Consider the following 16,334-nt stretch of genomic DNA (forward strand, 5'->3'; position numbering starts at 1 on the left):
TAAATGTGCACTTTGTAGAAACTTGATTATGAATTAATTAGTATTTAGCATTTTTCAAGCACCAAGACAGTGCTAGGTACCACAAAAAAATAAAAATAAAATAAAATAAAAAAGCTATAGGTCCAAAATTCTGCACGCACACATACACAGCTCACTGCAGGATCTGGACCATTGTCTCTGCCTGGCAGAGCTTGCAATTGAAATTCAATACGGCACAAGTGATACTGGTGAGGGTTGCACCTGGCCTCTTCCAGCTCACAGGGACATAGCTCCATCCATTCCAGGGTGTTTAGTAGTTCAAATATTTTTGGTTATTTCCAGAAGAATTTGAGCAACAAAGTAGTCCTTCTCTCCCCCCCCCCCCCCCAAAAAAAAAAGATTTCTGAGTAATGGTAGTATTTGTCTCTTTGCACAGGACACAAGGCAACGAAGCACCCATAACCAAAGATGACCAGAAACAAGACCCTCAGCATCAGGAATGGTTTACTAAGTATTTTTCATTCTAAAACCAATTATTTCCAGAGTACTCAGAAAGATGACCTCAGATAATTTCACACGCTCCTGTGAAATGTTTAATCAGGGTACGGACTGGAAAAAAAATTGAGCGGCACACAGCTGACTAGGAATCTAAGTGTTCTTGGCATCCAGATACTATGGGATTAGAGGGTGAGCGCCTTAGAAATATATATTATTATTATTGTAAAAATGAAGGCAGGTTAAGTGAAAAATTATGGGTATATTGTCATCTCAATAGCACAGGAAGAGTCTTTCATATCAAGATAGGAACCATTTCACAGGCAGAATGCTGAATTTGTTCCCCAGTGACTCTTGTCCGGCTCTCTTTTAAGAAAACACCTTAACTTTATTTTGTGCATGTTTTCATATAAATCATATATGATTTCATATTTATTACATCCCATGCTTTCTTTTCCTTTTTTTTTTGCTGTTTAATATTCAAATAAAATAAATCGACAGGAATTACCTTTACAGGGTGTTTGTTTAATCTGGTAGTTGTTTTAAATTTGTTGTACGGTATACTGAGAGACAATGTCTGCAAGGTGCTTCAGAATGATTAATATAATTAGAATAGGGAAGTATCCCTTTTACAGTTGTATAGACAGCTCATTATGTCGTTCTCATTAAACATATTTAAGGATCAGTCTGGAAAATTCAGGATAACATTCAATTATGAATATTAATAAAATATTTGCTTACAGATCAAGTTAATGTTTTACACTTTAATTCATGATGCAGAATTTTGAACCAGACTGTGTACAATTCATAAAGTTTCAAGTTTATGAAAGATGGGTATTCAGTACATTCCATCCATGTGTATCTTCAATATGTCTACCTCTGGTATCTAAGCACCAGGTACATCAATCCACTGGGAGGACCCAATTATCCACATCTTACACTGCTTTTTTAAGTGGGTCATTCTTGATTGCTGTTGCTCATCATTCTGAGGGAAGATTTGCATAAAGAAATGTGCATTTTACAGTAAATTACCGCCCTGAAGCTGGCATAGCTGTGTCTCACCCTGATCTTGGATAGCAAGGAGTTCCACATCTGAGAACCTACTACTGAAACACCCACCAGCCTCCAGGACTTCTGCTCTGTTAGCCTATTGTTGTTTGGAAACAAGTAGTTTGGTTCTGAAAGGGATTCAAGACAATTTAGTTTACGGACAAAATGTTTGGTAACAAAAGGAGGAAATTACAGAAGGGCTATTTACTCTGTTCTGTGTTTGTACAGCAGCTAACACCGTAGGGTCCGGGTCCATGACTAGGTTCCTGGCCTAGACTATAACAATACTACTAAGAATCAAGTTAAAAAAACGGTGTGCAGGAAGTATCTGAGAAGTATCTGTCTCTGACAGTGATAACTCAAATTATACCATTTTTCATGACAAAATGTTTCACATAAATTCTATTGTCCTATGACTGAACTGAAGGACTTAATAGGTGTGGTTCTGATCTAAATAAAGCTACATTGTTTATAATGAACAATTAGATACATTTTGCTTATGGACAATATGCAAGATGTTATTCTCAGCTATCCATTTATTAATTTCCTAAGCAAATGATGGAAATAGAATCATAGAACCATACGGTTAGAAGGGACCGCAAAGGTCATCTAGTCTAACCCCGTGCCAGGATGTAGGATTTGTTGTGTCTAAACCAGGGGTCCCCAACGCATTGCCCGCGGGCGCAATGGCGCCTGCTGGGGCAGTTGTGTGCGCCTGCAGGACACTGCGCCCCCCAAAATGCCACCGCTGAGCGCGGCCACCTGAGAACCGGCTGCCGAAATGCCACCGAGAAGCATTGCCATTTCTTGGCGGCATTTCAGCGGCGATGCTTCTTTCCGCTGCTGCTTCTCGGCTGCATTTCGGCGGCGGGGTGTTTGGCGCCCGCCACAGTCCATTGGGAATAGGAATGTGCTATTCCCACAGAAAGGTTGGGGACCACTGGTCTAAACCATCCAAGACAGATGACTATCCAGCCTCTTTTTGAAATCCTCCAGTGAAGGAACGTTCACAACCTCCCTAGGCAGTCTGTTCTTTTGTCTTACTGTCCTTACAGTTAGGAAGTTTTTCCTGAGATTTAATCTAAAACTTCTGTGCTGCAATTTGAACCCATTGCCTCCTGTCCTGCCCTCTGCAGGAAGAGAGAACAATGAGAGAACATACAAGGGGGCATAAATTATATGATTTAGGATGGCAATACAAAATGCAGTAGCCTGAAACCACAATTATATAATAATGAAAAAAATGAAGTGTATTAGAAACCAGAGCAATTTACCCTTTCAAGGGATGTATCTTAAGCATGGTCATTAGGAAAGCTAAAAGGTAGGCTAGATTAGTGTGAATGGCACTACTTGTTTTATGGGGTTGGATGTGGAATAAAGGGACTTTCATCTGTAGGTTGTAAATTTGAATCAATCCCAGGTTAATGGTAGTGGAAATTTGTTACTTTAGGATGAAGACTGGGTGACTTAAGTGAGCTGTAGCTCACGAAATCTTATGCTCAAATAAATTGGTTAGTCTATAAGGTGCCACAAGTACTCCTTTTCTTTATGTGAAATGAGTTGATGATCTTAGTCCAGGTCGTAGTGGAAAGTTGTCCATCACACAAAAACCACCACCACCACTGACACTAATTGACAACTGTGTTGGCAGAGAGTTTAAAGGACTAAATAAGCCAGGGACTGAACTCTCCTCTCATGGTTAGAGGGGATTCCTCCAAAACAGAAGAATGGCAGATTGCTGGAAAAATTTCTGAGAGAGCTAGTACTTACTCTGAATGTATGGAGGTTTTAGGTGTTGTCAAGGTTCCTCCCCCACTCTGAACTCTAGGGTACAAATGTGGGGACCTGCATGAAAAACCTCCTAAGCTTATCTTTACCAGCTTAGGTCAAAACTTCCCCAAGGTACAAAATATTCCACCCGTTGTCCTTGGATTGGCCGCTACCACCACCAAACTAATACTGGTTACTGGGGAAGAGCTGTTTGGACATGTCGTTCCCCCCAAAATACTTCCCAAAACCTTGCACCCCACTTCCTGGACAAGGTTTGGTAAAAAGCCTCACCAATTTGCCTCGGTGACTACAGACCCAGACCCTTGGATCTTAAGAACAATGAACAATCCTCCCAACACTTGCACCCCCCCTTTCCTGGGAAATGTTGGATAAAAAGCCTCACCAATTTGCATAGGTGACCACAGACCCAAACCCTTGGATCTGAGAACAATGAAAAAGCATTCAGTTTTCTTACAAGACGACTTTTAATAAAAATAGAAGTAAACAGAAATAAAGAAATCCCCCCTGTAAAATCAGGATAGTAGATACCTTACAGGGTAATTAGATTCAAAACATAGAGAACCCCTCTAGGCAAAACCTTAAGTTACAAAAAAGATACACAGACAGAAATAGTTATTCTATTCAGCACAGTTCTTTTCTCAGCCATTTAAAGAAATCATAATCTAACACGTACCTAGCTAGATTACTTACTAAAAGTTCTAAGACTCCATTCCTGGTCTATCCCCGGCAAAGACAGACTATAGACAGACACACAGACCCTTTGTTTCTCTCCCTCCTCCCAGCTTTTGAAAGTATCTTGTCTCCTCATTGGTCATTTTGGTCAGGTGCCAGCGAGGTTACCTTTAGCTTCTTAACCCTTTACAGGTGAGAGGAGCTTTCCCCTGGCCAGGAGGGATTTCAAAGGGGTTTACCCTTCCCTTTATATTTATGACACGCCCCCCAAATCTCAGCTAGGGTGAAACACTGGCTGGGATTTCTTCCTGGAGCTCTAGGAAAAACAGAGTTAATAAGACACGTGCATCTCTAAATATACTACCAAGTACATAAAGACTAACAATATTTTCTACATCTCAAGGACAATTTTAACCAGTTGATTCTGGGAAACTTTCACGGGAGAGTGCATCAGCCACTTTGTTAGAAGCTCCTGAGATGTGTTGGATGTCGAAATCAAAATCTTGGAGAGCTAAACTCCACCCAAGAAGTTTTTTGTTAGTTTCTTTGACGGTGTGAAGCCACTTCAGTGCAGCATGGTCGGTTTGCAGGTGGAAACGCCGACCCCAAACATATGGGCGTAGCTTTTCCAGAGCGTAGACAATGGCGTAACGTTCTTTTTCAGTGACCGACCAGTTGCTTTCCCTCTCAGACAGTTTTTTGCTGAGAAACACTACAGGGTGGAATTCTTGATCAGGTCCTTTCTGCATTAAAACTGCTCCCACACCCTAGTAACCACAGATGCGTCCAAGCATGAACAGTTTGTCAAAGTCTGGGGCCCTTAGTACAGGGTCAGACATGAGTGTCGCTTTAAGCTTGTTAAAGGCCTTCTGACACTTTTCGGTCCACTGAACAGCATTTGGCTGTTTCTTTTTGGTTAGGTCTGTCAGTGGGGCGGCGATTTGGCTGTAGTGCGGTACAAATAGTCTGTAATAACCGGCCAAGCCTAAGAAGGATTGAACCTGTTTCTTTGACTTTGGGACAGGCCACTTTTGGATGGCATCCACTTTGGCCTGTAGGGAGCTGATAGTTCCTTGACCCACCTGGTGTCCAAGGTAAGTCACTCTGTTTAGGCCTATTTGACACTTCTTAGCCTTAACAGTTAGTCCTGCCTCCCTTATGCGCTCAAGGACTTTTTGTAGATGTTCCAGGTGGTCTGCCCAGGAATCCGAAAATATGGCCACATCATCAAGGTAGGCGACTGCATATTCTCCTAATCCCGCTAGGAGACCATCTACAAGTCTTTGGAAGGTGGCGGGTGCATTTTGCAGCCCGAAAGGGAGTACATTAAATTCATACAGCCTGAGATGTGTGGTGAAGGCTGACCTTTCCTTGGCAGATTCATCTAGCGGTACCTGCCAGTACCCCTTGGTTAAGTCCAAGGTAGAGATGAATTGGGCCCGTCCCAGTTTCTCTAATAGTTCATCTGTGCGTGGCATTGGATAGTTGTCTGGGCGAGTTACAGCATTTAGCTTACGGTAGTCCACGCAAAAACGTATTTCCCCATCTGGTTTGGGAACTAGAACCACTGGAGATGCCCATGCGCTTTCAGAGGGGCGGATTACACCCATCCGTAACATATCCTGGATCTCCCGTTCTATAGCAGTTTTAGCTTGAGGAGATACCCGGTAAGGTTGGACCCTAATTGGGTGAGCATTACCTGTGTCAATGGAGTGGTATGCCCGTTCAGTCAGTCCTGGGGTGGCTGAGAACGTTGGCGCGTAGCTAGTGCACAGCTCCTGGATCTGCTGTCGCTGCATACGCCCAAGGGTCATGGAGAGGTTCACCTCTTCCACACCACCAGCACTTTTCCCTTTGTAGTAGACACCTTCAGGCCACTCAGCGTCGTCTCCTCCCTGGGCTGTAAACTGACAAACCTTTAATTCTCTGGAATAAAAGGGCTTTAGAAAATTAATATGGTAATATGGCACTATGGCAGGACTAAGTATATCTAGACGATCCCTGACAGGTGTTTGTCCAATCTGCTCTTAAAAATCCCCAATGATGGAGATTCTACAATGTCCCTAGGCAATTTATTCCAGTTCTTAACCACCCTGACAGGAAGTTTTTCCTAATGTCCAACCTAAACTGCCCTTGCTGCAATTTAAGCCATTGCGTCTTGTCTTAGCCTCAGAGGTTAAGAACAACAATTTTTCTCCCTCCTCCTTGGAGCAACCTTTTATGTACTTGAAAACTGTCATCATGTCCCCTCTCAGTCTTCTCTTCTCCAGACTAAACGAACCCCATTTTTCCAATCTTCCCCCATAGGTCACATTTTCTAGATCTTTCATCATTTTTGTTGCTCTTCTCTGGACTTTCTCCAATTTGTTCACATCTCTTCTGAAATGTGGTGCCCAGAACTCGACACAATACTCCAGTTGAGGTCTAATCAGCGTGGAGTAGAGCGGAAGAATTACTTGCTCACAATAGCGTATCTTGCTTACAATACTCCTGCTAATATATCCCAGAACGATGCTGGCTTTTTTTGCAACAGGGTTACACTGTTGACTCATATTTAGCTTGTGATCCACTGTGACTCCTAGATAATTGTGAATATTCTACGTTCATGCTATGCTGGGTACCCAGGGCAGTGAGGCCACCTTGCTACCAACTGCCCTTAGTGTGAGCAAGCCATGTCTCTGCCTGCCATGGGTCAGCTCCCCAACTACACTGGCCACAGGCAACAGAAGCACTCCCCTCCCAAGATATTAGACAGACTTGGGGTGGGGTGGGGTGGGTGAGGGGTTAGGTAATCTTTTTTTACTGGACCTAAAGATGACCATTGTGTAAGCTTGAAAGCTTGTCTCTTTCACCAGTTGGTCCAATAAAAGATATTACTGCACCCATTTTGTCTCTCTCTGCTCATATATTCATTCCAGCTATTGCAAAGCAGAAATACCCAATTTTGAAAAGCCATAAAATGAAAAAAACGTCCATTTCCATACCATGCAAGTTAATTGTTGAACTGGTTACCAGTTAATACTCTAACCCTACAGCAGTCTCCAGTGTGAGTCATTCGCACTCTGAACTCTAGCCACCAATCACCTGGATGCTTTAGTATACTCAAAGCTATGACTTATTAGGATTCTACATCAACTTTTGCTGGAAACAGTCTACTGTTCTGTCTGGAAAGATTTTTAAAATTTCTACATTTTTCATCTCATAGCATGTACCATCTGGCTTCATTTAAGTAGGAGGTTTTTGCACCCTCACATAGTACACTTTGTACATAACTTCAAGATTTGCTAAGGTCTGTTAATCAGTGCATTTGAAACTTCTCATCTTCAAAATCCTTCTTTATAATGTCATACATCAGGCCAAGTTGTACTTCAATTAGTTTAATCAAATTAGCAGTATACATATTTTATACACAATTATTTTCCTTCTGGTACAGTGGTCCCATCTTTACAAGGTTGCCTTTGCAGACAGATAATCCCATAGTCATCTCTATTCTTGATTTAAAGGGTGACCATTGCTTTCCAATTTTATAAGTATTCCCCTTTCTACTTTAGTGTGTAATTTGTGGTGCCAATATCACCAAATATTTTAAATTTCTGGCTATCCAATATTCAGAAGCCATAGCAACTGTCTTTCATAAGACAACGTTCTTTGAAAGTTAGTTAAGGTTAATACATAGCTCGTATGGTGCTTCCCTTCAGTAGAGCTCAAAGCGCTTTACAAAGATGGTCAGCATTATCCCCATTTTACTGAGGGGGAAACTGCCGAACCTCAGGATTTTCTAAAGGAAAACATAGACTAGGCCTGTCAACATGGCAAAATGGGAGAGCTACAGTAGCAAACAAATCTGCCAGAAACACTGAGTGAATTTTAGACTGCTACCACACTTCCTTGTTTCTTCTCGTTGACCTCTTCCCATGGAAAGTCTAACTCCAGTCCCTCCCCCAAATCTCCGTGTAATATCTAGAAGGCTTAGTTTTCCACAAGCAACCCTTTAGAAAATCTACGAACAGTGCAAAAAGCTTTTTCTGTCTAGTAAGGGAGACATTTTGTATGGCATCCAAGAGTAGATTGACAACCTGTGACAAAAATGATTGCAGTACCAGACCATGTGGCAAAAGCTTGCTCTCATTTAAAAACCTAAAGCACAGAGGTCTCTCCCACAGCCAGTCTTGGCAGCATATGCTACTGCCCAATCCTGTAAGGCCATATTTTTGGGTTTTAATAAGCCAACTATTTTTTGTACTTACAATACATAGCTACAAGTATTATGAGTAGAGCAACATATCTGGTAGTTGAGTAGGTGGGAATTGGGGGGAGGGTTTGGGACTGAAGAATCAATATTTTAGGATGTTTCTGCTAAAATGATCAGCAATGAAAGAGCTACTAGTTAATAAATTGGAGTAGTAGTGCATGTATTGAGAGATGCAAGAGCAAAATGAGCTTTTTAAGGTGAAAAAAAATCTTTTCAAAATCTGAGTCCAATGAACAACTAGAAGCCTTATGAGGAATAGCAGTAAAACCACTCAAAAACCCCACAAAGGACAGACACTATCGACTTCGATTCTTATCATTCAGCCATTTTCAGGTCGATAAAAGCCTTTTTCCACTGAGGGAGTTCCCTTTCTCATTTCACAGGTGCAGACAAAAATGGACACAGTAGTTAAGTGCGATGTACATGCCTAGACAGATTGAGTTAATTTAAAAAGCAATCATCATGTAACTCAAGTCCTGTACTTGCAGCAATCAAGGGGAGTTTGTTACTGACTGACTTTGTGGCAGCCTTCCCATTCCTTGTGTGAAAATAGGTGACTGTCTCTACAGGAAAATGAGAAACTTCAAGTACTGTCCAAGTCAAGCAGATGGTTTCCTTAAGTCAGTGGTTCGAAGAGAGGCTTTGAGAGAATATTTAGCTCCAGAAGTTGGGAGTAGTTTCTCCTGCATTGCAGCTTCTCTCCACTTACAGCAGAGTGAAGTTAATTTAAACCTACTCTCTAAAGGGAGTTTGAGGGCTTGGCTACACTTGCGAGTTACAGCGCAATAAAGGAGGCCCAGGCGCACTAGCTCACTACCTGTCCACACTGGCAAGGCACCTAGAGCGCTCTGACTCCGTGGCTACAGAGCTGCTGGTACTCCACCTCAGCGAGTGGAATAACATTTGCTGCGCCCCTGCTGGAGCGCCGCAGCACCAGCACGAACGAGGTGTTGCATTACTGTGCTCTGATCAGCCTCCAGAAACGTCCCATACTCCCCTTAAGTCAAGTGGCCACTCTTGTCATTGTTTTTGAATCATTGTAGGAATGTGACTATGCCCTTTGAAAGCTCCGTTTCTGACAGCTGGCTGCTTATCTGCTCCGAGACAAAGCAAGCCATTAGTGTGGAATGCTGTGTGTGTGAGAGAGAGAGAGAGAGAGGTGTTGGGGGGGGGCGGTCTGCTGCTGTCTGAACAACACACTCCCTGTCACACTCCACTCCACCCCATTTGAAAAGCACGTTGCAGTCATTTGCATGTTGGGATAGCTGCCCATAATGCACTGCTCCCAATGCCACTGCAAGTGCTGCTTGAACAGTGCGTTTGAAGCTGTCAGTGTGGACAGACGGCAGCGCTTTCCCTACTGCGCTCTCCGAAGGCTGGTTTAACTCAAAGCACTCTACATCTGCAAGTGTAGCCATGTCCTTAGTTTACATTCTCTCCTGCACTGTGCTCTCAGAGCACAATGGCAAGCACAGAGCAGACAAGCTGTCTGGTTCCCTCACTTACAAAGCCTCAGGTAATTAGCCACATAGTACACAATCAGGCAGTACTTCTCCACTCGCTTTCCATGGCAGCTGCAGCAGCCTGAAACTGATAACACTCAATTTCTAGCTACTTCAGCTAAATCTGCTTTGATGAGGAAAGCCAACAACGTTCTCCCAAGGTGCCAAACCCTTAAACTGGGTGAGTATAGTTTCAGGAGGAAAAGAAGGCACCATACATTTGTAGAAACAGGCCATGGAAAGGGTAGAAAATGCCAGGCATTATGCTTAGATGGAGGATGACTGGGAAATATTAACCACATCTCCATCCCTTTCCAACAGGAAGCTCTCCTACAAGATTTTAAAAGCATCAGATGCCAGAGCATTTCCCATTAGCACCAACATCCCATCAGCTCTTTCTGGCCATGTCTACACTAGGAAAAGAGATGTACTTTTTAAAACACATTTAAAATACATTCTCCCCCACTCCTAGCGAAGACAAGTGCCTAAGTCACAGATAGTAGCAGTGCTCAACAGAAAATCCTTGCTTTGATTTATTTGACCAATCAGTCTCAGCAATAAGAAGTCTGCACTATTTCTCCAGAATCTTAGGATGTGACATGATTAGAAACACTCACAGTGAAAACTGTATACAAGGCTACACTTGAGATGAACAAATAAACTCTGCAAGTACTTCTAGATCAACAGTGCCTTAACTGGACTTTAGCTTCATTAGGACTTCTCTGTCAGTTTCCCCAAGTAATAGGAGGGGGGTTTAGCATATTCTATGCAAGTGTATTGTGACTACAAGATAAGACATACATGAGCATTTGTTCAGTTTGAATGTAAAACCAATCCATACTTTGATAAAAAGTTAAAAAACTACAGATTCTTCCCCATTTATTTTATGCTTAGTTGTGTCCCACGGTCGTAGTAAAACACTATTTATGTTTATACTACAAATTACATCACATATTATACAAGGTAGAAAGTTCAATATTCCATTTCACTTTAAGTTAAAATATTACTCAAAGATCTAAATTCAAACATCTTTCTTAATCATGTTTGCTTCATGGGTGCAGGAATATTAGCAGAAGCCTGTTCTAGATAAGCTAATGGTCCTTGAGGCATTTCTGCAGGTTTTTTGTGTTGCACATTCATGTCTTCTAGAACCTGCTGCCAGTGACGCAGTTTACCCAAATGCTTCTGAATTAGTGCTTCTTTCCGCTGTAATTCATTTTTCAATTCTGAAACATCCTGCAGTTGACAGACATCTTGAATTAATTAATGACTTATTTTCCTTGTAAAAAGATTACATTGTAAACTCATTTTAACTATTACAGTTCCTATGAAAGAATGGACAATTCTCAGAGTGAAAACAACTTACTATGAGAAGTGGCTGAACTGGAGATAGAATAATTTGGCTACTCCCTTCCATGATATACATTCTACTTGAGTGTACCAGGTCTCTGTTTCCATACCCCGCATGTAATTCAGAAAGAGGTCTACCCTCTGCACATCCAAATTTGACTAACTGGTCTGTTCCCTCAAAGGGGCATATCTATATCCAGATTTTCTTACGTGCTGTAAAGAGCTACTGAGAATGATCCAGGTGAGCTCTACAAACTTATAGGGACAGGGCAATAAGCTAATTAAAATCAACCATTGTTTGTTCTGTGCTGCATTGCACCTATTTGTACCTTTAGGTTCTAGGATCTTCAGGAAAGAGACCTGCTTGTTTGCACGGCACACTTGTAGTATTAATGTAGCCATATAAATAATAATGGTAGGACAGTTAGGAAAACTAGCATAAATGGGAATAAATTTTAAAAATCCAGTATGCTTGCAGATGGAGAAAGAAGAGAAATGTTCCACTGAACAAAAACTACATTTCTTGATCAAATATGCTACTTGTCTCAGATTCTCTGTACTATCATGGAACAAAAGAAATACACCCTTAGTCTTAAAAGAAAGGAACAAATTAAAGTTGTCACAGGTCAAGTAAGTAGATAAAAAGATGGTAATCTCCTACCTCTTTAATAACTAGCTCTGGTTTCTGGACAGACAGATGTAATCTTTTTTGTAGGAAAAAACACTCTGTTTGTCTCGCAACATCCAGAAATTTCTGGATACATTGATCAACACCTAAAATACAGAAATATAACAAGATTTGAAAGATAAAGAAATCAAAGACCAGATTAGTTTAACAACATCCATAGAAGGAAATTAGTTAATGTACATTAGCCTCTTTGTCCAAGTAGCCGCGTGTTCAATATTTAAAGGCTAATCTACAGCTTTTTACAAAAGACATTTAAGAAAGTAAATCCAAAAACTTGATTGTAAAGCTCTGTATTTTTAGTGGTCTGTATTTTTAAAATCTAAAGTCCCTAAATAATGGAAAGTAAATTGACTAAATATATCTATAGATATCCCCCCACAGACCTTTACTTCTGCAAGCTCAAAGGGGCATGCCTCTTTTTTAATAGTAACCAAGTTACAATCAATATTCTGTAAGATGTGGAAAAGAATACGGTCACTTCCCGTTTCACTGCAAAAGGTTAATTAAAACTTCTCTAACGACAAAGGGCCTCAAAACCCAAGTATACAAATGAACAGAAAATCACTTCTGTGGGTACTGAATGCAAATACATTAAGTAATATTTCAGTGTATTCCCATGTAGCAAGATCACTGCACAAAACCCTACAGTAATGTTTAGAATAGACGAACAGTACTTAAAAAGGCATATTTGTTAACGACTCTTATAAAATTTATTTAGTTATCCAGTGCAAGAGTTTTCTTCATTCCAGCATAGTCCAAAAGCAGTTTTCCCTCTAATTTTTCCCACTCATGTGCAGAATGAATTTTGTTATGTGCACCAATATGGACACACATCACCTCCATATTGGTGCACATAACAAAATTCATGTGGTGGGGATGGGGTTCAGAGTGTGGGAGGGTGAGGGCTCTTGCTGGGGGTGCAGTCTCTGGGGTGGGGTCAGGGATGAGAGGCTCAGGGCTGGGTCAGAGGGTTGGGCTCTGGGGTGTGAGGGCTCCAATTAGGGGTGAAGGCCCTGGGGTGGGGCTGGGGATGAGGGGTTTGGAGTGCAGGCTGCCCCAGGGCTACAGCGGGGAGAGAGGACTCCCCCCAGCTCTCTCTGCCCGCAGAAGCACCTCTCCCCCAACCGCAGCAGCTCCGGAGCTGGGAGAGAGCATCTCTCCCTGCTGCAGCAGCTCCGGGGCTGGGGCCAAGGGATAGGCACCTCTCCCCCAGCCTCAGCAGGGCTGGGGTTGATTGGGTCCGGGGGGGTTGCCTCTTCCCCAGTTGTGGCTGGTCTGGGGAAGGGGCGCCTCTCCCACGACCAGTCCGGGGATGGAGCCGGTGAGGAGAGATATCCCTCTCTGCCGTGGCAGGTCCGGGGCTGGGATCTCTCCCAGCTGCAGCCCTGAGCACCTACACAGCACTTAATAGGCTACTGTGCAGATGCACAGCTTAGAGAGAACTTAGTCCATAAGTATAACCTGATATCTGAAAAGAGAACAAGGAGCTAGAGTTTTCAAAAGCTCGTAAGTCACTTTCGAAAATGGGACTTCAATTCTTAAATCCCTTTCATTTTCAATAAGACTTCTGAACATTTTACCCAGGCCTTTTTCTACTTTATAAGCTACTATAAACAGGGATTCCAGAATTAGAAGTTGGCTTCTAATGCTGCCATTGCATGAGCAGAACAGCAATCCACTAGAATATATTCCTCCCAGTCACATAGCTTTGAGTGCAAAAGAAAGATTTTTTTAAAAAAGATATTGTCAAGGTAAGCAGAACCCAGGTTCTCCTTTCCTCCCTAACCTTTTTGCTCAGTCACTGTAATTCATGAGGCTTATCTGTTTTACAAACCAAATGCTTCGGTGGGATTCTCTCTCCCATTGCCAGCTAACTATAATAGTCGTGAAAAATTCCACAAGGCTGTGGCTATACTAGGAACATTTTTCAAAAATTCTTGTAATTGTTAACACTGGTTCAGCCCCATTGGATTAGCCACATTTGGATCTCTACCATAAACGACACATAACTTGCTGATATCATGTTAAGCACGTTGGGCAGATTTTCAGTAGTGCCTAGGTGCCTAACTCTGAGAGTTATGTGTTTTTGAAAATCCCACTAGGCACATGACTACCTAAATACTTTTAAAAAAGACCGATCTTAATAGGGTGAGATGACATAGTATTTAGAACAGTGGCAGCAGACACTGGGCTCTCTCCACTACTGCTTCCAAATTAGCATAGACCAGTGAAGCTCAAAATATATTAACAGTGATAAAAAATTTTTATAGATTCCCTAGTGTAGATAGACCCTATAAATGCACAGGTTCCTGAGATTATGTGTAGGAAATTAGAAGGTTTGTAGTTTAAAAATTAGCACAGATAACTTAACAGTATCTTTTTAACGAACCCAACGTGCCAACCCTGTTATAGCCAGAACAAAATACTGGCAGGCTCTTACCAGTTCTAATTTCTTCCTGATCTGTGCCATTCACATAATCCTGACTCACAAGTGAGGCAAAGCAAGCCTAGATGATTGGGAAAATAGAGATACTTGTTTTAAAGGAGAAACCAGGCACCTTATGCACATGTGCTTTAGGGGTGGAGGGATAGCTCAGTGGTTTGAGCACTGGCCTGCTAAACCCAGGGTTGTGAGTTCAATCCTTGAGGGGGCCATTTAGGGATCTGGGACAAAAACTGGGGATTGGTCACCCTTCGAGCAGGGGTTGGACTAGATGACCTCCTGAGGTCCCTTCCAACCCTGATATTCTATGATTCTCTATGTCATGCAAGGACAGCCAGCCAGCCGCCACTGGCCAACAGCCCTTGCAAATGGCAAGAGTGGACCAGGGAGGCAGAAAGTCAGCGCACACTGCTTCATGCAGGTTCATTCCCCCCAAAATCCTCAGCCCTGTATGCCTCCCCCAGCCCCTCTGCCTCCTCTTCCCCACCCCGCCCTGAACCTCCCCCCGCACCTCCCTCTACCTCCCCCCACCATCCCCCGCCCTGAACCTCCCCCGGCCCCGAACCTCCCCCCGCACCTCCCTCTGCCTCCTCTTCCCCCCCCCGGCCCCGAACCTCCCTCTGCCTCCCCCTCGCAACCCTGAGCCCCCCAGTCCCTGAGCTTCCCCCCCCAACCTCAAAGGAAGCTTCTAGCTCGTCCACCAGGGTGCTGTTGGGGTTGCGCGGTCCCGCAGCGGCCGGGAGGAGACCAGCCTGGCCGGGGCCGCCGGGAGGGAGCGGAGGGGGAGGTGGCCCCGATGGCTGGTTTGTAAACATCCCGCTCAGAGCCGCCGCCATGACGCGCCGCCCCGAGAGCGAACTGCGCCTGCGCAGCGGAGGGGACAGGAGACGCCGCGGTGCCGACGCCCGGGGCTCCGCGGAGGTGGGCGTGGCCTGCACGGCAGCGTCGCCCTCGCGCGCCTTGGGAGCCGGCCCTGGGGGGCGGGGCTGCGGCGGGCCAGGGGCCCAGCACCAGGGAGCTGCCCCGACAAGGCCGGTGTCACTGCCCCGGCCGGCGGCAGCTGCTGGCTCAGGCCCCCGTCCTGACAGGAAGGAAGAACAAGCCCCGAGGCTGCCGGGGGTTGCAGGCCCACGGAGTCGACCTCTGCCCCTACGGCTGAACGGAGCCCCCGGAGCTGCGATGGCTGCAGGCAGCCCCGCGCTCGTTGGCCTCTCTCCACAGGGAGGCAGCAGCTCCCTGGCCCTCTGAAAGCCACCCCAGCTTCCTTGTATCGCCCGGTTGCCACTTCTCCAGGATTGCCCTGGAGTCTCCAGGAATTAAAGATTAATCTTTAATTAAAGAGGTCATGTGATGAAACCTCCAGGAATCAATCTGACCAAAGCTGGCAACCCTATTGCATCGTCACCCAACAGGGGTACAGGTTTTCCCACGTCCTGGCAGTCACATACACAACCCCCGGCCCCTTAGTTCTCCGAGGATAGAAGCTGTAACTTCTGTCCTCAAATGCCTCTCCTCTTTCTTGTATCTATGATCATAGTGGCCTTTTTCTCCTTGTATCTATGATCATAGTGGCCTTTTTTTAAACCTGGAGAGGTTCAAATTTGGTAAAAGTATGCTTCAACATTTTTAATCTGGGCTGCCTTTTCACTGTCCATCCAAAAACAAAAGCAGCAGATGAAAAATAAATGAGTGCTAATAATTAAGGATCTAATTTGCATATGGAATTAGCAATATGTACTGAGATATACTGGTGCTTTTGCAAAATTATGCACAGGTAAATGCTGAATTTAGGACAGTGATCTGCATATGGATCAGATAGTGGTTAAAGCAATTAAGTTGCAGTTCCAACTCTGCCACTGATTAGGTGTACAAATCTAAAATTATCACTACACTGCTTTGAAATGATCAGACAGAAGGAGCTTTACAAATGCAAAGTATAATAGCAAGACAGAGGAAAAGATTATCCTTTCACATGTATCCTGTTAACAGTTTATTTTCCTGTCACACTCCTACAATTGTGCTGAGCCTGTATCTATGGCACTCAGATGCCACATCTGCTGTGAATTCTTGGGGCCAACCATGGTTACAGGAAGCAAAACAGGGGTGCTGTCC

General features: G+C 43.7%; 2 protein-coding genes across 9 annotated transcripts in view; one reads left to right on the forward strand and one right to left on the reverse strand.

Annotated features, from left to right (window-relative positions):
* Positions 1 to 2,713, forward strand: part of FAM184B (family with sequence similarity 184 member B) — a 98,072-nt gene extending 95,359 nt beyond the window's left edge. For 4 of the 6 annotated variants that reach the window (XM_075128017.1, XM_048848768.2, XM_048848767.2 and 1 more), the window contains one exon: positions 416 to 2,713. In XM_075128017.1, coding sequence (XP_074984118.1) covers positions 416 to 506 — 91 coding nt within the window. In that variant the 3' untranslated portion in view covers positions 507 to 2,713. The remainder of the gene's footprint in view (positions 1 to 415) is intronic. The other 2 variants (XM_048848766.2, XM_048848770.2) reach the window with 2 other exon arrangements.
* Positions 2,714 to 3,760: 1,047 nt separating this feature from the next.
* MED28 (mediator complex subunit 28) lies at positions 3,761 to 15,113 on the reverse strand. 3 transcript variants are annotated; one of them, XM_048848773.2, is made up of 4 exons: positions 14,897 to 15,113; positions 14,220 to 14,286; positions 11,753 to 11,865; positions 7,349 to 10,977 (listed from the first exon to the last, which is right to left on the reverse strand). In XM_048848773.2, exons 1-4 carry the CDS (start codon positions 15,056 to 15,058, stop codon positions 10,780 to 10,782), a joined length of 540 nt encoding a protein of 179 aa, XP_048704730.1. In that variant the 5' UTR covers positions 15,059 to 15,113; the 3' UTR covers positions 7,349 to 10,779. The 3 variants fall into 3 exon arrangements, with proteins under 3 accessions (XP_048704729.2, XP_048704728.2, XP_048704730.1); XM_048848772.2 differs by lacking the exons at positions 7,349 to 10,977; positions 14,220 to 14,286 and adding an exon at positions 3,761 to 5,887 and having other exon boundaries at positions 14,897 to 15,033; XM_048848771.2 differs by lacking the exons at positions 7,349 to 10,977; positions 14,220 to 14,286 and adding an exon at positions 3,761 to 5,913 and having other exon boundaries at positions 14,897 to 15,033.
* Between the last annotated feature and the right edge of the window lie 1,221 nt (positions 15,114 to 16,334).

Source organism: Caretta caretta, chromosome 4, assembly GCF_965140235.1.
Source record: "Caretta caretta isolate rCarCar2 chromosome 4, rCarCar1.hap1, whole genome shotgun sequence".
Lineage (NCBI taxonomy): Eukaryota > Metazoa > Chordata > Testudines > Cheloniidae > Caretta > Caretta caretta.

What these genes read in the sequence shown, in the direction of transcription:
- MED28 (XM_048848772.2), bottom strand. Translation starts at nt 5,801, where the DNA reads ATGACCCTTGGGCGTATGCAGCGACAGCAGATCCAGGAGCTGTGCACT.